Source organism: Adiantum capillus-veneris, chromosome 25, assembly GCF_014529385.1.
Source record: "Adiantum capillus-veneris isolate H3 chromosome 25, ASM1452938v2, whole genome shotgun sequence".
Taxonomy (NCBI): Eukaryota; Viridiplantae; Streptophyta; class Polypodiopsida; order Polypodiales; family Pteridaceae; genus Adiantum; species Adiantum capillus-veneris.
The window spans coordinates 70,929,505-70,954,453 of record NC_140955.1 but is presented as its reverse complement, the minus strand read 5'-3'; the positions used below and the strand labels follow the sequence as shown (position 1 = coordinate 70,954,453).

The 24,949-nt window shown below is 40.1% G+C and overlaps 1 protein-coding gene across 4 annotated transcripts; it reads right to left on the bottom strand.

Annotated features, from left to right (window-relative positions):
- Positions 1–3,098: 3,098 nt before the first annotated feature.
- On the bottom strand, positions 3,099–24,090 carry LOC147425078 (dynamin-2B-like). Of its 4 annotated transcripts, XM_086500461.1 has the most exons (6): positions 23,684–24,028; positions 23,205–23,509; positions 22,978–23,041; positions 22,763–22,886; positions 9,307–9,481; positions 3,099–3,286 (listed from the first exon to the last, which is right to left on the bottom strand). In XM_086500461.1, exons 3-6 carry the CDS (start codon positions 23,017–23,019, stop codon positions 3,283–3,285), a joined length of 345 nt encoding a protein of 114 aa, XP_086356587.1. In that variant the 5' UTR covers positions 23,020–23,041; positions 23,205–23,509; positions 23,684–24,028; the 3' UTR covers positions 3,099–3,282. The 4 variants fall into 4 exon arrangements, with proteins under 4 accessions (XP_086356587.1, XP_086356588.1, XP_086356584.1 ...); XM_086500462.1 differs by lacking the exon at positions 9,307–9,481 and having other exon boundaries at positions 23,684–24,008; XM_086500458.1 differs by lacking the exons at positions 3,099–3,286; positions 9,307–9,481; positions 22,978–23,041 and adding an exon at positions 20,247–21,564 and having other exon boundaries at positions 23,684–24,090.
- Between the last annotated feature and the right edge of the window lie 859 nt (positions 24,091–24,949).

Sequence of the window (24,949 nt, the reverse complement as noted above, 5' to 3'; positions counted from 1 at the left end):
ATTGCAGCAGGACAGAAGCCCTCACTTTGCATCATATGGAAAATAGATCAGTCCTTGCCTCTTTGGGGCATCATCTCCTCCCACATCTCATCTACTCAGCATGATGTATAGAACAATCAGGTGTTTTATCTTATTGTTGAGAATAAGATGTTGATTATCCAAATGCCCCCTTGAATTTTATACATGAGAGTTCTTTATGAATATAAATGCTAGTGTCAAGGCACTTAGAATATCCTTGGGATCTTTTGAAACTATTCGTATGAGAGTGACCAATTGGTTATGTTAATTATCACTGAAATAGAATAGCTAGATTGGGAGCCCTATCATTAGATAGATCTTTCAATAATTCCATAGACAGGACCCTAAAAACCTCTTCCTTATTAGGGTGAAGACAAAGATCCCGTCTTGGTTCAGTATGAAGGCTCTCTTGGGATTGCCTTTTGAGTATCATGCCTTGATTTTCAAGACTACGCAAGAATCTCAAAGCTCTACTGGAATTGCTCTAGGCATTTACATCAAGCCTGAGATCTTTGGAAAGTCTCTCTATGACATTAAAATCTACATCTTTGGATGGAATTGTTACTCACATTTAACTCTCCCTATGTCTCTCTCTCCCTCTCTCTTTAATCTAGTCTAGGGGCACATGGATGTACTCTTTTGAGCACATTACCATTACTCATTTCATTGTCGTCTCTCTCTTTCTCTCACTCACCTATTATTTTATCTTCTTCTTCTTCTTCTCTCTCTCTCTCTCTCTCTCTCTCTCTCTCTCTCTCTCTCTCTCTTTGTGTGTGCTTGTGTAGCATGCACGAGTGTATGTGTGTAAGTACCCTTCAAACTCAGTTCATTTTCAACGCTGTCTCTCTATGTGTGTTTGTTGTGTGCTCTCTCTCTCTCTCTCTCTTTTTGTGTGGTTGTGTAGCATGCACGAGTGTATGTGTGTAAGTACCCTTCAAACTCAGTTCATTTTCAACCCTTTGTCTCTCTATGTGTGTTTTTCTCTCTCTCTCTCTCTCTCTCTCTCTCTCTGTGTGTGTGTGTGCGCGCGCGCGCGTGCGCGCGCTTAGTTCACACTTACCAGTTTAGGATCCCATAGTACTTTTTTCTTATCATTTTGTCATTTCAGTTTGTTACTCTGACTTTGCATCAAATTCATCACATTGTAACCCTTTGGTCTCATAGGTCATTTTGGCCTTTTGAAGACGTTAATATAACATTTTATTTCTCTCTCGGTCAAGCACAGGAGCTATGGAGATCCAAACGGCTATGTAGCTATGGGGTTACATAGCATCAACAGGGAGTACAACAAAGGATTTGAGCCATTCTCGATATCTAGAGTGCAAATAAGGATGGATTGTAGTAGTAGTATTAGTATTTTTGTCCTAGTCTTTTAGCACCCAGACATGGTATCAGATTCACAGTTTTGTAACAATTTGGACTCATAGTTGATTTTGGCCTTTTGAAGACGTCAATATAACATCTCATTTCATTCGACTTCATTCTCTCTATCTCTATCTCACATTTTTTGTAACAGTTTGGTCTCATAGGTTATTTTGCCCTTATGAAGACAATAATATCATTTCATTTCTCTCTCTATCTTCTAGTATTTTGGTTATAGTCTTTTAGCACCCAGACATGGTATCAGATTCACAGTTTTGTAACCATTTGGACTCATAGTTGACTTTGGCCTTTTGAAGACGTTAATATAACATCTCATTTCATTCGAATTCGTTCCCTCTCTCTCTCTTCACATTTCTCATAGGTTATTTTTGCCTTATGAAGACGATAATATCATTCATTTCTTTCTCTCTATCTTCTATTTTTATGAATTAGTTTTTACCATATAATTAACTTAACAAAACAGTTCATTTCATTTTATCTGTGTGTGTGTGTGTGTGTGAATAAACAAACCAATCAATTAATTAATAAATCAAATAATTAAATTGAAATATTTAGTTAACCAAAACATTCACAATTTTGTAACAGTTTGACCAGTCTCATAGGTCATTTTAGCCTTTTAAAGACGTTTATATCATTTCAATTCATTAACCTAATTTAATTTCATTTCATTAACCAATTAACCTAATTTACCTAAGTTCAGGTCAAAACATTTACAATTTTGTAACAGATTAGTCTCATAGATCATTTTGGCCTTTTAAAAACGTTAGTATAACATTTCATCTCATCTCATCTCTTTCTCTCTATCTTCACAATTATGTAACAGTTTGGTCTCATAGGGCTTTTAGCCTTTTGAAGACGTTAATATCATTTCATTTCTTTCTTGCTATCTTTATACGCCCTGTTAGGCCATATAGTGGGGTTTTAAACCCTCATATGGTACCCCTACAGTGGTCAATGGTTCTCCTAATACAACCCCTTGAATTTGAGATTAAATTGACACTTTCAAAAATTCTGCAGAAAATTACAGAATTTAGAAATTAGTCTCTAATCGAAAATTCGATGGGAATTTGGCCAAGATTTGAACATGAGGATTGTAGCTAATGTTATAAGGGATCATGACCTAAAAGGGTTTCAGCGGATTTTAATAGATTATGAGATACATCATGATTTAACCGGTTAGGTCTCACTAATTTTTCTCTAGTCTATTTTTAATTCTTCCTCTAATTGATTTCCTTCTACGAATTAAGCATGCCCATGACAAAGGAATGATCAATTGCAATGCATATGATAAGTTTGGTCATCCCTAACCTATTGATCATGGCTATTTATACAATTTTCCATTCCTACTTATTCTAGCTTCAATGGAAAGCTTTCAATCGGCCATGGATGGGAGCTTACCTTCTTGAATTTGATTAGAATTGACTCTCTACTTCGTAGTGTGGATAATGGGCTATTACCGAGTGGTTGTCACCTCCTCCAAGATTTAATGGAAGCTCCAATTGGTGTCTCTTTGTCACGAGGATGGAGATGGAAGGGAGAGTGATTATGTATTCTTAATTACACTCTAAGTGAGCTTGATTCTATCACTAACCAGTGTGTGTGTGTGTGTGTGTGTGTGTGTGTGTGTGTGTGTGTTAAACCTTAGATTATAAGACATAATTGAACTTTTGCATTCAAAAGACAGCTGGCAATGGAACAAAGAATAAACAAGTACAAAAATAACTCAGTATTAGAATCATTTAAGTACAATGTTTGTAAGAAAGAGATCCCCTTTCAGTATATAGATAGTAAAAGAACTTCCCAAATCATAAGTGAGTGTTCTATCCAGTGTAGGACGGCTTGTCAAAGTAAAAAAAAACCTTCCAAGATAAGATAGAGTCCTTACCTGCATCCATCCAAACAAAACAACAATCCAATTAGCTTTGGATGTATTTTACAAGTATCAATGGACTATTCCAGTTGTTATCCATGTCCATCTTACAAACGTTTTAAAACCTTTACAAATTTAGTCCAAAAAATTGTGATTTCGCTTATTTTTTAGGAATCCCAAAGATTTTAGTAAAAGAGTATCATTTTGATTAGAAGGCCATCACCCCTTCTAATCCAAGTGTCTGAATCTCCCCTTCATCTATTTCTAACAATTTTATCAGTTCTGAAAGCTCCACCAAAGGAAAAATTTCCAATTTACAATAACAAGCTTGTTAAAACTCGTTTTTAGGTTAGATATCTATCATAGTGAAATGGATTCCAAAACATCCATCTTTTACCATATACATCTCTTTGATCAATCCAAGTAACAAGGAATGTTGCTAAAAAAAACCAAGCCATACTCCGAACCTTGAAGTTTTTAGAGAAAATGTTAAACTATGTTTAAAGTGCTAGTTCCATAATAATATCCAAAGCTATCACATGAGTAACATCCTCCTGAGTACATGCAAAATAACTGTAATGTATATCTCTTCATTTCTGAAGAAAAGACCATGAACAACCATAGTGTGTAACCTGGATACCCAAAAGAAAAGAACCTTCCAAAACCCATAGGGTGAATTTCTTATCTCTTTGCATTTACAAAACTACATGCCAATGCAAAACACAGTATATTGGCCCGAGTTAGGGAACAATCACAAACGGTCGTAACCTAATGCATTTTCCGTAGCTTAGCTTACCAAGGTGAAGCAAAAGTAATATATAACCCCATTCTGTTTTTTTATAAAACCAGTCAAACGCAGACAGCAGCATCCCATATTGTCAAGTCCTCAGTGAGAACTATATTATATGCAACCAGAAGATACCAACAAAAAATATGATATGCAACCAAAAAACCCTTTCATTCAAACAATAACCGCTATATTGCCATAGCCACTAAGTTACGTCATGATTACGCCATTGCGGCCATTATGAGCCAGGTTCCAAAATCATGACAATAAGCAATTCGGCCAAAACAACTAATAAACTGGTGTGCGGAGGGTAGAGCACCACACACCACCCTTTTTTTATCATCAAGTGTTTTTTTTTTTTAAAACCCAACACAGTAATACTTAATCAAGGCACAATATCGCCTACCATTGCAATAGAGATTAGTAAGCAAGACAAGTAATAAATATCCCAATTTCTAGTGGTTACTAGGGTAGAAAAAAACAACACTCCTAATCATCCACATGCTCTGACCACCGGCCATAGAGTGGATTTTTTAGCATAAACAGTTATTTTAGTGCACCTTTTGGTAATCACACAACGCGGAATAACCCCCATAAAGTTTGCAGGAGAAGACCACCATATTTTCTAACAAAGCATCTTCTTTACAGAGTGTTAAACCCATGCGGAAAAAAATCCTAAGTATGCAATAAGTAAAGCAAGAAATACCATTGACCGACCTCAGTAACTTGAGTAGAGAGCTCCATGATTTGCATTAGAAATGCAGTAACTAGTTTCAAGCAGAGTACAGCCAAAACTAAGTGAGGGCCAGAGATGCACCCTCACCTTTAAATAAACCAGGGAGGGAGGTCGCCATAACTCCAAATCACGCAAATATCTACACGTTAGGGAGACGCTCACACACCGGCACTGCACACCTTGGAGACGAGCAAAGAAGAAAGGGGGGACGGGGGGAAAGACGACGCCAAAATCGACAATGACAGCTTCTCCTTCAAACCAGAAACCATGTACAAACTCCATGAACCGTGCTCAAGGCTACACCATGGCCATCGCCACTTCATACAGAGGGGAACACACCTCCCTCGACAAAATGAATTCGTCAGCACACGCCTCGATGAGAAAATTCACCTTTGGCTTCACTTCGGCCGCAGCTTTTCATCTTCGTAGCCTTCACCAGCTACCTCTCCTGCAAGGCCTTTGCTCTTTCGAGCCGCTTCACAGACCACACCTTGCGTGCCGGCTTTGATCGCCGAGTACATGCACATGAAGGTCTCCTTCTTCCTCCTTCTCAATTCCCCCAAGCAAGACGAAAAAAAACCCTCCCTCTCTCGAAGCCCGTTGCCTCTCCTCTTCTCTTCCTTTTCCCCACTTACTAAAAAACGAAAAACCAGCAGTAGCTCCGCCTTCACTGCTTCTTGGCTTTCTTTTTTCCAAAAAAACTTTTCTTTCTCCCCCTTATCTTTTGAGTCTTGCCCTTTTCTTTTCCCCAAACTCCAGCCATCACTCTTTAACTTTACAATTGATAACCAAGGTAGAGTTTTGACATAAGTTTTCCATGATGCGGTGCTTCGCGTGCTCAAATTCGTCATATGAGTTTCTTCCAGTCACGCCACATGAGAATTTCATCGTGCTGATTCGGAATTCCAACCCTTGTCCACCACTCGATGTCACGCTAGCCTCGAAAAACATGTCCAAACATGGAAAAAAAACATCCGATCTCTTCTCATCGTAACCGCCTGCCAACTTGAACTGGGCCCATCTCAATGCCCATAACTCCAATCAGCGAGCCTTAAACTCCGGTTGAATTTCCATATCGCATGCCACTTTCTAGAACTCTAGCAAGCTCAAAAAACTCATGTCGGCACGCCTATCGATGAGCACATATCCGACCCCGACAAATATTCCTCAGGCCATAACTTGCTCGTCTGAGCTCCGAATGGCAATCCGAAAAGACCGGCATGCTTCACAACTGGAGCACTTCTCGTGTATCATTTCACACCCGCCTTGACCAACCACCTGTGCCCGCCCAATTCAACGAGAATCTGCAAATGCATCCCACTTCAACTTGCCATATCTCGCACATCCGGGCCCCGTTTGACGAGCCGTTTGGACCAGCTTCTAGAGCACATCAAGCATCACATTTCGGCACACAAAACCATCACTTTGGACACATGAGGACACCATCCAATTTAGCACTTGTCAGCGTACCATCGACCTAAAAAGCCACATCAAACATACATTTCCACATCCACCTCGCTGCAGCCACACTTCATAGCCGCACTACCACCATACCATGCACCAACTTGCATATATATCACTGCATGGGCCATCTTCTACCGTCGACAGCATTTGGCTGTACCAACGGGCTATACCCGGTAGTAGCACCTATAGGATGTGGTTTTTAGTAAAAGACCTAGGAGGTAAGCTCGGGAGCTCCCTCAAAAGTGAGGTGGAGTGTGTGTAGTCCATCTAGCCAACGCCTTTTCAGGCTTTTTATTTTTAATGAAGGGTTTTAAATCTCATAGTGGAGGCTTAAAAAATATTTTGAAGCTCTCTTTATATAAGAGAAAATAGGTCAAGAACTAATTCAATAACCCAGAGTGTGTGTGTGTGTGTGTGTGTGTGTGTGTGTGTGTGTAATTATCATTGCCATACAAAAACCATCCCTAACAGGTCTCGATCGAAGGGCTAGGTTTATGTGTGGTCCCCCTTTTTTAAAAATTAAGCTAAAAAAGGACCAAGAGTACTAAAGTAACACAATGAGTCTATGTGTGTGTGTGTGTGTATCCTCCCTAACCTAGGCGCCATACACAATGGATTGGTAGTAGGCCCATTGTGTATGGGCCTAGTACCTAATTAGAGAAATGAGATTCTCTTGTTTAAAGTGTAACCTAGGCCAACTATGCTGGGTGAGAGCCTGTGTAATAGTGTTACAGATCTGATTTCTAGTAAACCCGTTAAGGCAATGCTTTTTGATTAGTAGATAAACCTCCTCCCAAGCAAGAAAAGAGTTAGAGCAAGAGTAGCAAATTAAGTGTAATACATTGATACATCACTAATAGCAGTCTTTTGAAGCCTATTGCTATTCTTTTTTATGAATTCTACAAGTGGTAGTTTCAAGAGATTCCTTTTCCACACAAACCTTAGGTCCTCAGATGGGATATGAAGGGAGATAGAAAGGTTAAGGAATTGGACTAATGTGCAAAAAGCCCCATTGGGTGTGTTGATCTCGTGGAGAGAAGTGGGTTCAATTTTAAGGCAGTGAGGGTAAGTCAGACAAGTTTCTTTGAGGAAGCCTCTATTGTTGACACTAAGTAAGTCATCCGTATATCTATAGGTATGTCTGAACTGTGAAAGCTTATTTTTGTATGATTCCATAGTTTTGAGACACCACTTGTATTTTTAAAAAAAGCAAGGTAAATATTACACATATGTGGAGAGCATGAGAATCCCATGGGGATGCCTAGGGATTGGTTAAAGCAAACACTACCTGAAACTATAATGAAGTTACATGACAGCCAAGAGATGTAAGGGCAAAGCTTAGCTTCATTAAAGTGTAAGGAGTATAAGGAGTGAGATATGTTTATCCACATGGGTTTTTTGGAAAGAGATGTAAAAGATTTTCTTCTTTTTAGCATTAGAGAAAGCCATTTTAATCACCTTGGCAAGAATAGTCTTAACACTAGTCCTGCAAAAAAATCAGTCACTTTTGTGGCTTTTAGAGACTTTTGTAAAAAAATTCTCAACACAATGTTAGTTATCTAAATAGAAAATGGTTTCAAAAAGTTATGACCAACACTCAATATCAGTTGCTAAAAAATAGTACAGCACTAATTGAAGGTCTAAAGGTGTCTTTCCATTGCCATCTTCTACAACTAATTTGCACAAATGGACAAAATTTCTCTATTTTCTTTTGAAAGTAAATAAAAATCATTGTTAAGCAGGACCAAACTTCTTTGAAAAATCCCTCAATAGGTATGTGATAGATGTACCAAGCTTTTTTAACCCATATACAAAGACTGCCAACGTTTTTTCTTCTCCAAGTTAAGTGTTGAAGTGCAGTTTCACATAGAAATTACTAATTTTAGAAAAGTAAATTTTTTATTTTTGAGATTTTCATGTAAATTGTGTATTGAGAAATCTTTTTCATATCTTGAACCCATAATCAATAAGTTTCATGAACTTTTGATGTCATATAAAAAAGTTATGTTTCATTTACTAGAATCCTGATGTGAGCCATTTTTGTGGCTTTAGCCAGTTTTGTGGCTCATTACAAGTCTAGTGTTAAGACCAAGATTCCCTTTAAGGGGAATGTTTTCGTAACATTGTGTAATGTCAGCAGTAAAAATGTGGAAGATTTGATGAGTAAGATTCAGCGAGACTTCTGTAGAGTTTTTTGTAAGCCAAAAGGGATTGTATTAAATATGTAAGAAGTCCTGGCAGATTTTCTATTTAGTGGGACAAATAAGCTCAAATTCGGATAGTATAAGGTCAAGGCAAAATGTAATATTCTTGGTAATATTCTAAACTTATGCTTATGAATTTTATAAGTGGAAAATAATACAGGTAACTTAGTGTTCAAACCAGAGTAGCCTAGATTCCCTAAGTGTTTAGCAATCTTATTGGTAACTGTTTGTAGTGGAGATTTAATATTACAGAATTCCTTACCAGATACTCAATTACGAGCGGACTTCCAAGCAAGGTATTTGCATATAATAGTGGGACAGTTAGATCTTTTGTCAAGCCCGATAACAAACTATTTATCAGAGATCTTTTGAAAATTAAAAGTTAGCTGAGATGTAAGCCAGGAATCATGAGAGGATAACCATTTTCTAGGTGGTTGTGATACTTTTTGAAGGAAGCATTTCTTCACAACTTCCCTTGAGTCCGGTAGGACTGTCATCTCTAGCTGGAGAGCACTGACAAGGTCAATGAGACAGCTTAGTATAGCTGATAGAGCAAAGTAGGGTTTTTTGAGAAAGTTAGGTATATGATTGAGCTCTTTGATCAAAATTCTATGTATTTTAGTATTTTCAATAATGCTAAGATCACACGTGCAAACATGGTTACCATAAGCCTCAAAATTCTTGCAAAAGATGGTAAATTGAAAGCATGTACAATGGGGAACAGAATCCTGCCGAAGAAAGTTATTACTATAAATTAACCTCTTTATGGTATGTTGATACTTCCATCCTATGAGTATATTGTCGAGTAATTTGTGATTACCAAAAAATAGATCAAAACACTCACAAAAAATATTTTTTGGTTGAATCCAATCGAGGAGTACATTGTGAAAGAGACAGTGTATGTAGATGAATCCATTGTCCGGATCTACTTTGGTGAGAGTTCTTCTGCCACAAGGGCTTGTATAAGTAACCTGAAATATCACCAAGGTTCTTCTGCCACAAGGGCTTGTATAAGTAACCTGAAATATCACCAAAGTTTAAAATTCAGGGAAGTTCCTGATGGGGGAAGACGTGCTGTAACATTTAATGGTCTAAACACTTATGTGTAGTGGAAATTAGCATGAACATAGTAGGCATTTCATTAGCATAGATTCCTAATGAGAAATACAAGAGTGCTTGGGTGGAGAGAGAAACAAAAAGCATAACACCTAGTTAGATAGCATCAACAATACTTTCAAAAGAGAGAAATTAAGCTATTGACAATAGTTGAGGACCGGATTTGCATGGAGCCGGTCCCCCCTCCAAAAGGCTTTGTATTATGGTTTCTCCCATCAAGAGAGACATTGTACAATACAATTCTTTGTGTTCCTTCAAGACTAGCTAGTGCAATGAAGATGAAAGCTTCATGCACTAAGCAAAACACTTAACAAACACAACTTTAATTATCCCCGTTCTCAGACCCAAGACCTCACACACCTTCGAAGATGGTGAGAGCTAGCAGGGTATGAGAGTAGATTGAGAGGAAGAAGGAGTATCTTACGAGAAAGATGTACCTCTCCTCACATAATCACTCATATAAGGATAGCTTTAGCTTAGTAATTAGCCGCGATAGAGGAGATGAGCATGCATTGAAGCTTGGGTCTTGGTTGGATTTGCATCCACAAGCCAAAAGTGTGTTGATGTAGGCTTCTATCTCACAAGCTTGGAGTTGGTGATGAGCTCTCCATTAAAGCTTGAGAAGAGATAGTCTTCTCTTTCTTCACACATGAGATTGTGTGAGTGTGTGTGTGATAATGCCTTGCAAAAATCAGCCCCCTCCCTCTCTTGGGCGAGCCCTCTTGCTATTTGCTCTTGCTGAGCCCTCATTGGCTCTCCCCAGGTCAAGCCAATGACAATTAAGCAGCATAAGTGATAGCCTTCTGACATGTGTTCCCCTTTCCCCTTTTGTGAGAGCTTTAGGTAATTAAATAATTAAACTAAACTCTCATTGGACCCCTTTGCCTCTTGACCAATAGGAATCAGGCAAGCCATTGGGCTCCTGAATGCTCATTGAACCCCTTGGAAGACTGCCCAATAGTCTTCTAGGAGACTTAATTCTCATTGGTTTCTTTTATTAAATGTTTTTAAATTAATTAAACTAGAATTACTCTAACTTAATTCTCATTGGTCCACTTCAAGGGTCATCCAATAGAAACTAGAAACTGGGCACACCTTGTGGGCATCTGGCCTAGGGAGCTGACATGTGTTCCTGATTCCCTTTGTGTAAAGGGAGCCTCTGTGTGTGTGTGTGTGTGTGTGGCTTTCTCTCTCATCCCCTAGAAGAAGGGCTCGCCCCCTCCCATGTAGGGATATGCATTGACTTTGGAGAGCACACAAAGCATCCAATTCCCCCTAAGCTTTAACCATTTGGACACAACCTTTGAATTTTGGAACCTTAGCATTTTGGAAGTCTTAATGGGCTAAACCTTAGGGTCTTTTTAGCCCATTGTTGCACATACGTCCTATCAATCTTCCTTAGTAGAGTGACAAGCTCTACTTGGTGTTTGGGAGACGTCGTCTCCACAAACTTGATCTAAGCAAGCATACTACATCATTTTTGTGCACAATAAAGAAAAAGAGAGTCTCATAAGACAAAAACTTTGTTCATTTTTAACATTTTGTACATTTGCTTACTCATTGGGAAGCATTGTAAGCATTGACAAGGTTTAGGTTATCTTTTAATTATATGCCTTGCATCCATCTAGCATCTTCAAAAGGATAATTCTTAAAGGGTGAAAGCATGTTAACCTGTCATGCTTTTTCATGTCCCGGACAATGCTAACTAGCACAATTTTGACATATGCTAACTAGTACAATAACTTGAGCTACATCTCCAAGATCTATGACATATGATATATCAATAAAAAGCACTTGAAACAAGGAATCCAATTGTACAACCTCCGACAAATTTTGATATTATTTGTAAAAAATTTACCGGACGCCCAACTTTTCGAAGATGTGCTAACTTGAAACTGCTAACTAGCACAAAAAGCGCGACAGGTTAACATGCTTTCACCCTAAACTTAATAAGATATCGTCGGATAGTCTTACCGCCTCTTAGTACCTTGTCTTCATGTCAGAGAATGGACTCGGGCTGTAGCACCTCCTCTTGGTGCTCGATCTCCAGTGGGTCTTCAATAGTTGGTTCTTGAGGTGGCTCTCCTTTGTAAGGCTTTAATAGGCTCACATGAAAAGCATTGTGTATGAGCCAATGATTGGGCAACTTGAGTTGATAGGCCATCTCATTGATTGGCCTAAGAATCTAAAACGGACCATAGTACCTTTTTGCTAGTTTAGCATAGTACTTTTGGTGGCCCGTAGGATTCTTGCCCGTTGTGTGCCTTAATCGAGCCTTGGGAAACTTTAACAAGACCCAATTGTTTTCTTTAAAGGCTTGGGCTCTTTTGTGCTTGTCAGCAGCAGCCTTTTGCCTTTGCTGTGAGATAGAGATAGCATCCTTAATCTTTTGAAAATATTCGTGTAGGTCTCCGCTATACTCATCTGCAGCGAAGATCTTCCCATATACCTTAAGTAGCAAGCGACTTTTTGATCTTCCCTCAATTACCTCAAAAGGTGCTTTTCCCGTGGAAGTATGTACAGTGTTATTGTAAGCATACTCCACTAAGGGTAAGTACTTCTCCCATTGGGATCTTTGATCTACTTCCGTTACATAGGTTTTTAGTAGATCGAGAATTGTTAGGTTAGCTATTTCACTTTGGCCATCCGTTTGTGGATGGTAGGCCGAAGAGAAGTTTAGCCTTGTTCCTAAATTCTCAAAGAGACCCTTCCAGAAATTACTGGTCATTCTAGGATCTCTATCCGACACTATGGACATTGGCAAGCCATGGCACTTGAAAATTTGTGAAATGAAGAGGGTTGCCATTTGATGGGCTTTGATAGTCTTTTTGAAAGGTATAAAATGAGCTTGTTTGCTGAACCTGTCTACTATCGTCCATATTCCCGTATTCCCATGGATAGACTTAGGCAATCCAAAGATAAAATCCATGGATATGCTCTCCCATGGTGAATTAGGGATTGGCAAGGGTTGAAGCAATCCAAGTTGCTTCCCTCTGTCAAATTTTGTCTTTTGGCATACCACACATTTAGAAACATACTCTTGTATGTTCACTTTCGTGGTAGGCCAATAGAAATATGTTTCAATTCCCTTTAAGGTAGACTGAATCCCTCTATGCCCAGCATAAGGTGGAGCATGAGATTCATACATTACTTTTTCACGTAGTGAGTTAGTAACGCATAGTCTATTGCCATAGAGAAGATAACCATCTTGTAAGGTAAATGGTTCTTCTTTCTTCCCTAATGCAAGGGCTGAAATCACATCTCTAAAATCGGGATCAATAGCATACTCATCTATCATTGAAGATAGATCATTGTGAGTTGCTATGGAAACCGCATTCACTCTCGGCCGTCTTGAGAGTGCATTAGCTACTTGATTATGCTTGCCAGCAATGCAATATGCGTATCCTTTTGCAAGATATCTCCAAAACTGCCTTTAGAACACGGTTTGGGCATTTTGAATTTTTGGTTATGCCTTTTGGTTTAACCAATGCTCGAGCTACATTTATGACACTCATGGATTGTGTCTTACATCCCTATCTTGGAATTTTTTTTTATGACATTCTCATTTACAGTAACACTGAAGATGAACACATAGAACACTTACAACTTAGTGTTCGAACAGCTACGAGCTCACATGTTGTATGCTAAGCAAAGTGTGATTTCTTTAAAACATAGATACATTATCTTGGTCAGGTGATCTCTTATTCTGGCATCAAAATGGACACTAACAAGGTCATTGCCATTCTTTGGCCACATCCTAACACAGTTGAGGACCTTCACATATTCTTAGGCATGGCTGGATTTTATCGACAGTATATCCGTGATTATGCCAAAATTGTTGTTCCTTTGATAGATCAACTTAAAGCAAAAGGTAAGACCTTTTCTTGGGAAGAAGCCCAAAAACGTAGTTTTGAATAGCTCAAGGGAGCTATAGCCGCTGCTTCCATCCTACAAATCGTTGACGCACTTAAACCGTTTGTGGTAGAGAATGATGCTAGTGATAAAGCAATTGGTGCGGCACTTCTCCAGGAGGGAAGACCTATAGCCTTTAAAAGTAAAAAGTTAGATAGATCTCAACAAAATTATTATGTCTATGAGAGAGAGCTCTACGCCATAATTCGCGCTTTACGAAAGTGGCGACAATATTTATATGGTGCCAAGTTTGAAGTAGTTTTTTACCATGAGAGTATCAAATGGTTTACTACTCAAACGGACTTGAAGGGCCTTAAAGCTAGATAGGCAAAAATCCTTCAAGATTATGATTGTAAGCTATGATATCACAAGGGGCGACATAATGTAGTAGCGGATGCACTAAGTTGGATGTCTCAGATTAATTCACTTGCTTTCACGAAAATAAAGAGTTGATTTTTGGAGTCATTACGTGGCAAGTGTGCACAAGATCAATCATATGCTAAAGTGTGGAGTGCAATTTTAAAAAGGGATCCCTTACACTCACATGTCTCTGTACAACTAGCTCAATGTGTATCTACACACGAAGATAAAAACTCCAACACACAGAGCTCCACCCCTACTTACGAAGAGCTTAAGCAATGGAAGAATTTTTCCATTGATGATGGCTACTTACTCCACAAGAGTAGAGTATGTGTGCCAAAGGATTCAGACACTAGGCACCAAATCTTATTTGAGTGTCATGATAGTCCAAGTGCTGTCATCTAGGTATTTGTAAGACGTATGCCTTAGTTCGACGATAATTTTATTGGCCGGGCTTACATCATGATGCTCAAGAGTACGTACTAAATTGCCAATAGTGCCAAGTTAATAACGTAGAAAGCCTCAAGGTAGGTGTCATTTTACATCCTTTAGAGATTCCACAAGGTAAGTGGGAGGAGAGTATCTCTATGGATTTTGTAGTATGACTACCTACTACAAATCGTGGCCATGATGCCATATGGGTAATTGTAGACCGTCTCACAAAGATGGGTCGATTCATTCCCACTAAAACTACGAGTAAGACATCAAATTTAGCACGGCTATTTGTAGAGCATATATATAAACTCTGCGGTCTTCCAACTAGTATCATTAGTGACACAGATTAAAAGTTTGATAATCACTTCTAGAGAGCGGTGTTCCAAAAGTTGGAAACTAAACTTAATCTAAGTACGGTTGATCATTCAAAAACAGATGGTCAAATCGAAAGAGTTAATCAAGTGCTAGAGGATATGCTACGAGCGTACGTTAGCAAGAAACAAACCAGTTGGGAAGACTACTTACCTATATTGGAATTTTCTTATAATACTTCAAAGCATGTGACTAAAGGGTTTAGTCCATTTATGCTTTTATATGGATTTCAACCTAGATCACCCGTTACGGTGGGGTTGGCTAAGGAGAAGATAGAACAAGCAAAGGATTTTCTCCAAGACCATTTTGACATGCTTCGAGTTGCTCGGAAGAATGTTAAGCAAGCTCAAGATCGATATAATAAGTACGCATATGAACATCGTCATCTTGCTACTTTCGAAGAAGGAGACAAGGTTTTCCTCAAAGTTTCGGACCATTAAAAAAGTCTGAAGATGGGAAGAGTTGCTTTTCACCATGCTATTGTGGATCGTTTACCATTCTCAAATGCATAGGTCAAGTGGCCTATAAGTTAGCTCTTCCAGAGCGCTCATAGTTCATCCTGCTTTTCATGTTAGCCATTTACAAAAACAGCTAGGACAGAATGATAATGTCATTGACACATGTGTGTTAGTTGACCTTATCAAACCACCAAGCATTCCTCATGACCCTGAAAAGATTTTAGATTCTCATGAGCTTTGCACCATACATCATGTCAGAGGACATGTGTTGGTAAAATGGATAGATAGATCTGAAGAAGGTTCTACATGGGAGAATGTCTGTGCACTTAAGAAACATTTTCCTACGCTCATTTTTAGGACGAAAATGATTCTCCAAGGGGGGGGGAGGGGGGAATGTAAGGACATGGGTCCTACAGGCAAGGCCACTGGCATGGCCGAACAGTGTGTACACTAGGGGGAGGCTATAAGATAGCACGATTGGGCGGAGACTTAGCACCACTGCCCTCTCAAACATATTTATCATAAGTGGCACCAAAAATATGTACGAGTTTAGCATTCATTGCTTGATTTTGTGCTGCACAAATGTAAGATGTTCTCTCATGTAAGATGCGAGCAACTGATTGGAAAAAACTAGTACTAGATGCATTGTGGGAGTCATTTCATTGAATTGTGTTTGATCATAGGCTAACAATTGGATGTGAGTGGTCAATAAGATGTTCTATCATCTAAGGTGTGAATCAACTCTTGGGAAGAAACTAGCACTAGGGGCTTTGTGGGAATCATCCCTCAGTAGATATGGCACTTGGAGCTAGTCACCATAGGTAGCAACGAGAGAGCATTTCATTCGGTCTCTGAACTTATGGCCATACCTTGTTGGGAACAGCGGAGCGATGGGGGATGCTGCTCGAGGATAGCCATGGCTTGGAGTAGGGCATGCACTGAAAAACGAGAGAGACAAAGAGAGCTCGACACAGCAAAACAAAACAAGAATAACACACACTTTGTATATTGTTGATTATTATAATGTGTAGAAGCCTTACAATGTATATAAATCCAAAAGAGGCCATGCAAACTTGACCTCTAACTGAACTTTCCCTACATGCTTTATGGCTTGTACCCATGAGCTAAGACACTACTGGGCTTGAATACCCAACAACCCCCGCTCAAGTCCAAACAACTAACAATGGACTTCAGACAGACCATGCCAGAGTTCATTCACCTAAAACCATGAGTAGAAGTTCCCCCCCTTGATAATAACATAGGTGTGTGTGTGTGTGTACTTCTCTCAAACAACTATCAGTGTGAGACATACCAGAACTCGACCAAACAAGAAAGGGTGGTCTTAACACTTTATATGTGGCAGTGTCTATAACCCGTACAAAAGTTTGGCATGATAATAAGTGACAATAGATAAAATCATGACAGACCTATGACGACATGACAAAACATGACTTTTAGCTGGAATCATTAAACTGAAAAGAAGTTGAAGAATACTGCCAAAAAATCGAGTTTGGAAGAAACCAATCCGAACTTGCTTCTGTTGCTTTGATTTTGGAGTCATACTTTTGCTTTCTTCGGTATCACCATGAAGCGAGAAGCTTTGCAAACAATTGTCTTTGCAATAATTTTGATACTCTTTGTTGTGTATGATAGTCATCAAAAGCACCGCACATTTCCTTGGTTATCCGTTACACAGTTTCCCAGCAACACTTTGCTAGGCTGTGCCTTGAACGACCAATTTCACCACCAAAGAAAACGAAAAAACTTACTTTGTCGGAAGTGTTTGAAATTGCTCATGTAGAAGCAATACTTTGCAATAGCAGTTTGAAAAATGTTTCCGATTATCAATGCTGAGTATCGTACTGCAGGGTCGAGGATACCTGAGGTGGGAATACCTGCTTGTATAAAGACTAAAGACCAAATTGGGTGGGTCAATTGCTAAAATAAGACATATGATATGAAAAGAAATAACTGGCTTTCATGGAAACTCCAAAAAACCACTGCATAATCTTCCTGCACTACTGTGATGCGCACACAGTAGCTTGCATGAGCGGATTCGAAGCTTGATGGAGAAACAAAAAAGGCATATGAGCCCAGGGCGCTTCAGATGAGCCCGAAACTCAGGGATTTGATGCAGGTAAAAGCATGGTAAGTTTTCTTAGGAAGGGACGGTTCCACGGTTGCATCTTCATCTGCACTACAAGGAATGGTCGAGAATCCGAGAGCACCAAGCTCTGATACCAGGAATTGGGCACAACGGAGCTATTGGGGATGCTGCCTGAGGATAGCCATGGCTTGGAGTAGGGCGTGCATAGAAAAACGAGAGAGATAAAGAGAGCTCGACACAGGAGAACGAAACAAGAATAACACACGCTTTGTTTATTGTTGATTATTATAATGTGTAGAAACCTTATAATGTATATAAATCCAAAAGAGGCCATGCAAACTTGTTCTAAATATGTTTTCTAGATAGACACACATATATAGAACATATATAGAGATATCGACTAATTTCAGATGGGCCATTTAGGTACAAGGGCTTTAGATGGGAATAATTTAGATAGAGATGATAGGGATAGGGAGTGTTTCAAGATGATAACAAAGGCTTTAAATGACAAGAATTTAGATAGTGAGAATTGATAGGGATAGCGACTGCTCTGCAGATGATGACAACAAATTGCTACAACTATCCCTAGGGCACTATTTGCGCCAAAATATCTTGTCTTTTGGAAATAAAATATTTTTCTGGTAACCATAACGTGAAGTATATTTTTGCATTAAGCTTGTAAATATACGGTTTAAGGTTTAGGGTTTAGGTGTTACCTACAAGCTCTGAAGTTCATATATCTCCATCTGCTTGCAACATTCACTAACCAAGAAGTGCTACCCCAAAAGTGAGCTCTCTGTATCAACAACAACATCTTGGAATGATTTGGAGCGTAGTGCATTCATCTTAGAGCTAGAAGGTGAGTTTCTAACCATTTTGGGAATTGTATCCGAATTTCAAGCATAGGGCTAGATAGCTCTCCACTAGACAAATCTCTAGATAGCATTAGATGCTAAAATTGAGTTTCTAACCATTTTAGGTATTGTATCTAAATTTCAAGCATAGGGCTAGATAGCTCTCGACTAGACAAAGCTCTAAATAGCATTAGATGCCAGAATTGACCTTAATAAAATTAGGGTTAGCAAATAATCATCCCTATGTTTTCTAGCTCTAATGAGATTCTCAGACCAAAAACTTGATCCTTAGATCCTAGACATCTCCTATGTTGAGTTTGATTGCAATCAGATAGCATTTGCTTGTAGAAATCGTTGATGTTAACTCGCAAGTAGAAGGTAGAAATTAGTTGGTTTTGTCTATTTATATAATGGATAATTTGGCTTTTTTTGGTTAGTTTGATGAAGTGCTAACTAGGGTTGTGGGTGATGTGAGAAGATTTGTAACTCCTTTTCATTGTGAAGTCAGATCGTCTGGCCGTAAGTTCACAGACCGAATGAAATGCTCTCTCGTTGCTACCTCTGGTGACTAGCTCAAGTGCCATCTATTGAGGGATGATTCCCACAAAGCCCCTAGTGCTAGTTTCTTCCCAAGAGTTGATTCACACCTTAGCTGAGAGAACATCTTATTGACCACTCACGTCCAACTGTTAGCCTATGATCAAACACAATTCAATGAAATGACTCCCACTATGCGTCTAGTACTAGTTTTTTCCAAATAGTGGCTCGCATCTTAGCTGAGAGAACATCTTACATTTGTGCAACACAAAGTCAAGAAATGAATGCTAAACGCGTACATCTTTTTGGTGCCACTTATGATAAATATGTCAATAACTATGCTTCTATGTATGCCATCATTGTGAGATGATGACACCAATAGCTGCTTTGTATGCCATGCCTGCGCAGATATCTCTCACCAATTGCGTGTCACATATGACTAGTTAAGCAAAACATAACCTAACAACTAGACAACATGCAACCAAAGAACAATGAACAATGCACTATCTTTGCCAATAGTCTAGCTTGTTCTCTGATACCGCAGCCTCAAGGGGTGAAGTCCTTGATCCTATGCAAACCTCGTAGGCCACTATGGCGATGGAGAGGACCAGTACGCAAAAGTGCACCCTCAAACGCTTAGCAAGGTTCTCCAAAAACTCCACCCCTAGCACGAGAGGACACAATTTATCTGGTAGCATGGTAGAGTTTTAAATCTACATTTGTCCACAACAGTCGTAACCACTGGAGAGGATTGTCATTGTCAAACAACAAGAGATGGGAGTACCCACAGAGTTGATTTGGGGAATCATGGCTCTACACAGGTTAGTAATGGGGAAAGTACGCACTTCAGAGGGAGTTTTAGAGTTGGTTTTTCCACTATCGGGGTGAAACAGGGCTGCCCACTATCACCTACTATATTTGGCATGTATGTGGATGAGGTTTCTGACTACATTGAGAGAGATGGTGATAAAGGAGCACAATTGGCGGGGACATGGATCCCACTACTATTACATGTTGATGATATTACGTTGATTTTCGAGTCTCTGGAGGGGATGCAGAGTCACTTGGATGCTTTGCACACATTTGCTCATGATAGTGGATTGTTTGTTAACCTTGGGAAAACCAAGGTCATGGTGTTTAACACCACACCGCAATGGGTTAAGAGTTCAGTACCCACATTTACTTATGGCCACAAGATAGTGGAGTAGAAAGATGCATATACCTATCTTGGGTTAGTCTTTAGTGGACCGGTGTTTTCTCTGAGGAGAGCAGCAGAGACTAGACTGACAAGAGCCTATGTAGCCTTGGGAGGACTAGAGAGAATTTTCTCCCAGGTTCAGTTTCAGGAACCCCGAACAAAGCCATGGCTTTTTGACACTCTAGTGGCTTCAACTATGCTTTATGGAGTTCATATATGGGGACCTTCAGTGGACTGACATGGCAAATATGGTAGCCCTGATGGATGGAGATGTCTGGAGAGACCTCTAGTGTCTATGATCCCTTGGATGATTTGGCTAAGGCCTCAGTACCACATGAGATTATTCAAGCCGAGCTAGCTGCCCCCCCCACCCCCTACCCGCCCCCTCTGTAGTCGAGGCACTTACTAGATCACTATCCTTTGTGCATAGTTTATGGGACCTTCCCAAAGATAGTCATGCTCCGCTAGCCCTAGAGTCATCTCGACACCTAGCGTTGCAAGGTGATACAACATGTTGGTATGGACAGATGACATCATGGTTTCAATCATGGATAGATTGCCTCCGTTCCAGTATTCCTTGGATGCACCTCCCTATCTCTTACACGACCAGAGATCACTAGACTCATACGTCAAGATCTTATTGAGCTAGATACCAAGAGCACATGGATACATGCAACATTGGAGTTGGGCACAATGATGACCTTCTATAAAGAGCATCTTCTCCAACTTATAGAGGTTGGCCTTGTGACGAGACCCAGATACATGGATACACACTTATCTCATGGGATACGGTGTGCTATTAGTCAAATACGCACATCTACGCATCAGCTTCACGTCAAGACAAGCAGATTTTGAGGTACCAAGAGGCCAGGATATGTCAATTATGTCATATAGATCTAGAGATAGAGCTACACTACATGTGTCACTGCCCGGTATACTATGAGATTATGACTCATTTCCATTGTATGTTCAGAGAGGACTTTGGACCCTCTTCTAGAGTCATGCGATATGAGGATCACAGATGTCTCGTATTGTTTCTACTTGAGCTGCGTAGACATAGAGAGAGCGTGCTGAGGACATCAAGAGAGATCCACTCTAAGAAGAAAATCACAGATTTCTTTACATCAGCTAGTGGACAACCAGAGGTGCAATCATCACAGCAAAGGTAGGTGAGCATGGCAAAAGAAAAGTTGCAAATGTTTGTTGGTTGGTAAGTGCAAGGACAGCAACATCGGCTCCTCCAAAAAACAGTCCCTCAATGTCTTGCATTGAAGACAAATTTCCGGATGTTGCAAGCAAACTAGCCTCCCAGCCTTCTATACCGTCAAAAGTATTGGTCTTGACATAATAGCCTCCACATTCCTGAACTTTTTGGAGAGCCATGTGATCCTTATGCACACAATGTCTGGCAGTTACGCCAATGCAAGAGGATACAACAAAACTTGAACCAACATATCCTTTCACTCTTCCTGTTGAGTCCATGAAAGTTGTCTTTAGGTGGTGTGCGCTGTAAAGAGCTAACTCCAGAATTGCTGGAATGGCCTTCAACATGGCACATGGGCTATCCTTTGTCGGGAGATAATTCTGAGGCATATTGACCATCATGCTTCTATTTGCAAATCCTATTTTGTACACCTTGTTGAAATGAATATAGCTTGTTGTTGACGGCACAGATCTATCCAAGCAGACCTTTTCCTCATCCCCATCTGATTTGATACATGCCTCAATGTAATCTCTAGATGAGATGAGCCTCCTAAATCAACACTGGTCATCATCAGGTTGTGGGTCAATTGCATCTATGACATCAAACACATCCAGTTCTTGTATTCCTGGCATGATTTTTCATCCTCTTGTTGTGAAACACAAGTCGCCATGATCAAACTTGTAAAGTATAGGAAGAGCTAAGACACTCACATAAAACACACAATCAAAAGACACACAGATAAATGAAGAAGAGATACTATATGAATGGGTGACACACAAAATTTCCAAGAGGTTTCTTTTTTCAACATTTTATAGACATTAACTACATATAAAAGCATAAAAACTCTAGAAAAAAAAACGATGCACCTAGAGTGCGTACGGAAAAAACGCTTTGAACAACATTCCCCAGACTAATTTGTCCAAAGTAAGTTGGAAAATACTTTGAAGAGAATTTAATTTTCATGACAGGAATATATACATATAGGGATGAACAAATTAAGCCCTAGATTTTATCATTTTTGTAGGCTGTGTATAGTACGTATAGAGCCCATTGTACTCAACCAAAAAAACCACACAGCCAAATAAAGAGAAGTTGTTGTTAGGCCAACGTATTGGGCTACTGCTGGAATTTTCGCATCCAGGGAGGGTGAAGTCCCAAAAATAACATTTTTGTACGTTATTCCTCATTTGCCTTTTCATCGTGTACTCTTTCTCAATTAAATGTTGACCATCTCAATGCCTTGTAAATGTGAAAGATCACTTTTCCAAAGCTACACATTTCAATGCTGTCGTATATAGAGCAAGATACATTTGTATACTACATAGTAGCATGCATGCTACAATACTTGGGTTCCACTTTGAAAAATGGACCAAGATCATGGATGGCATCCAGCCAGCAAGCATTAAGCTTGTTGCTTGGCCAACTAGAACCGATCCACCTTGCCAACAAGCTAAGAATTTTTCCGACTATTATACATAAAGAATGGCAGTTACTTCATTGAAGAGTTTGTTTGTCTTTAGTTTATCAAAAATGGAAGAAATCAGACACAAGGACATGTGCAATAAGACCATGTGGGATAAATGTAATGCGTATGCCAGTGTGCTTGGGTGGTGAGTGCATGGATGATATATACAGGTCTCTATGCTAAGTATAGACTGCCTTTATGATTTAGATCCTCGAACATTAAAAAAAATCGTATGTGCAAAGATAACGAAGCCATTACTTGAGTGAGAAATAGGAAACTTACATGCAATCACTTGTTGAGAGTTAATCTCAATCTGTAGAACCAATTGCTCATTGTCCATCCCTTCATCATGCTCCATATCAACAACAATAGGCACCCTAGTTGCAACACTTTCTCCAGTAGTGGGCTGAAAAATCATAGAACAAGTGCTTAACTTAGGCTGTGATGGACCAGATTTAAGCTTCATCGATGCACCTTTTGCACTATATGGCACATACCAAGACAGGATGACTTGTTAAGCTACTCAAGACAGCAGACATCCCAGCACCCTATCAAGGAATACTGACAAAGAAAACAGTTTACAATTATGAAATTAAAAATAAGAGGTAGCATCTCGAAGAACATAGTGAATGATTCACTCAGATCAAAGCTAAAGGATGATCCCAAGACTAATATACCATCTCCTCAAGCAGCAACTGAGATAAAAAATAGTTTGAGAACTCACAACATTTCCCAAAGCCACCACGCTAAGAAATCCAGAACTCGGTTGTGAGGAGTCATCAAGATCTTCATCTGATAACAATGTTGCTTCTTACCAATCGACTCAGCTAACTGAGTAAGATTCTCCATGACAATTGGAAAGTTGATACTGTAGGCTGCCGTTTGTATTAGCAAGCACGGGATGTGCTGAATAGTGCAAGGAATTGCAATTTTCTCAAAAGACGCAGTCCTAGCACACATGTCGTGTCCCTGAAGGTGATCTCAAATGAGAAGTGACTAGCACCGACTAAGGCACCTGATGCTCGGTGCCTGAAGACAGCAGAAGAAGACAATAAAAAAGATGAGCAACAATCAGACCAGTTAGCAATCACTAGTCAGAAGACGTCATCAAAAACAAGGTCAAAGAATCGGCGATGACGTGGAAGAAGGTGAAAGAGGCTCACAAGATCCGGTAGTAGGCCAACAAAAGAAAACGAAGGGTACCTGTCTGTTGTCGTGAAGATGGAGAGGCGCCTCACATCAAGAAAGAGATCAAGAGCAAGGAGGTAAAGCGATGGAGCTTCTTCAACTGCAAGAGAGGCCTGGGTCCTTTTTAAAGAAAAAGACTCTGTTGGGAAGTCTCCCCCGCCGACGACGTGGAAGAAGGTGAAATAGGCTCACAAGATCCGGTAGCAGGCCAACGAAAGAAAAGGACGGGAACCTCTCTGCGGCGGTCGTGAAGATGGAGAGACGCCTCACAGCAAGAGAGAGAGAGAGATCGAGATAAATCAACTGCGAGAGAGGCGTGGGTCCTTTCTAAAGAAAACGACTTTCTTGGGAAATCTCCCCTCCCCCTTCCCCCACTCGAGTAGGCCTAGGTGCTATTGTTTTTAGTATTGGGAATAAAGAGAGATGTTGAAAGCATCTTCCATTCCTAGGAGCGCGCCAGTGAGGGTTGGAGTCCTCAACCCTCGGATGACGACCAGGTGGGTCTCAAAGAAGTGGCAGAACAGTGGGGGAACGAGAATCTTCAGACAGCTTCGCGCTAATAACCGACTCAGTTCGTGTATAAATAGTAGGTCTGCTATCATTGATACAATGCGCTACCAAGGAGTGGCGAAGGGGGTGGAGTAGTGGGCAATTGAGAGAGAGAGAGAGAGAGAGAGAGATATCGGCTCAAAGAAGCGATGGGTTGAGTGCGACGCGCACGCGGGCGCGCACACACACAGGGGGGGAGAGAGAGAGAGAGAGAGAGAGAGAGAGAGAGAGAGAGAGAGAGGATGAGCACGTGGGGTTGGTGATGACAGGCTAAGGTGAGAGGAGAGGGGCAAATTCTAAGGAATCATCAAAAGAATTCTAGTTTGAGAGAGAGAGAGAGAGAGAGAGAGAGAGAGAGTAGTAGTAGTATGTTAGTAGGGGTCATAGCCTATGTGCCTAAGGTTGTGGGTTCAAACCCTCCTTGGCAACCTGGAAGACATTTTCTAAGCCCGTAGGGGCTATTCCCTTATGATGGTTGACTGCCTTCTTGCCGGGATGATCCCACCTTACGAGTTGGTGTGCCTCCAGCTACGAGGGTTGGGTGTGTGTTGTAATTTCAAAGTTCCTATTGTCTCTGGAAAAGTTTTTTTCTTTTTTTGGCAATTGCTCGCCAACCCTACTGGGATCTTCCTTGCTAATCTCCCCGCCCTCCTCCTGCATCTTTCTCACCTCTCTACCTCGCCCGCATGCCTGTCTATTGCCCACTCCACTTACTTCTTCTACCTAATGCAA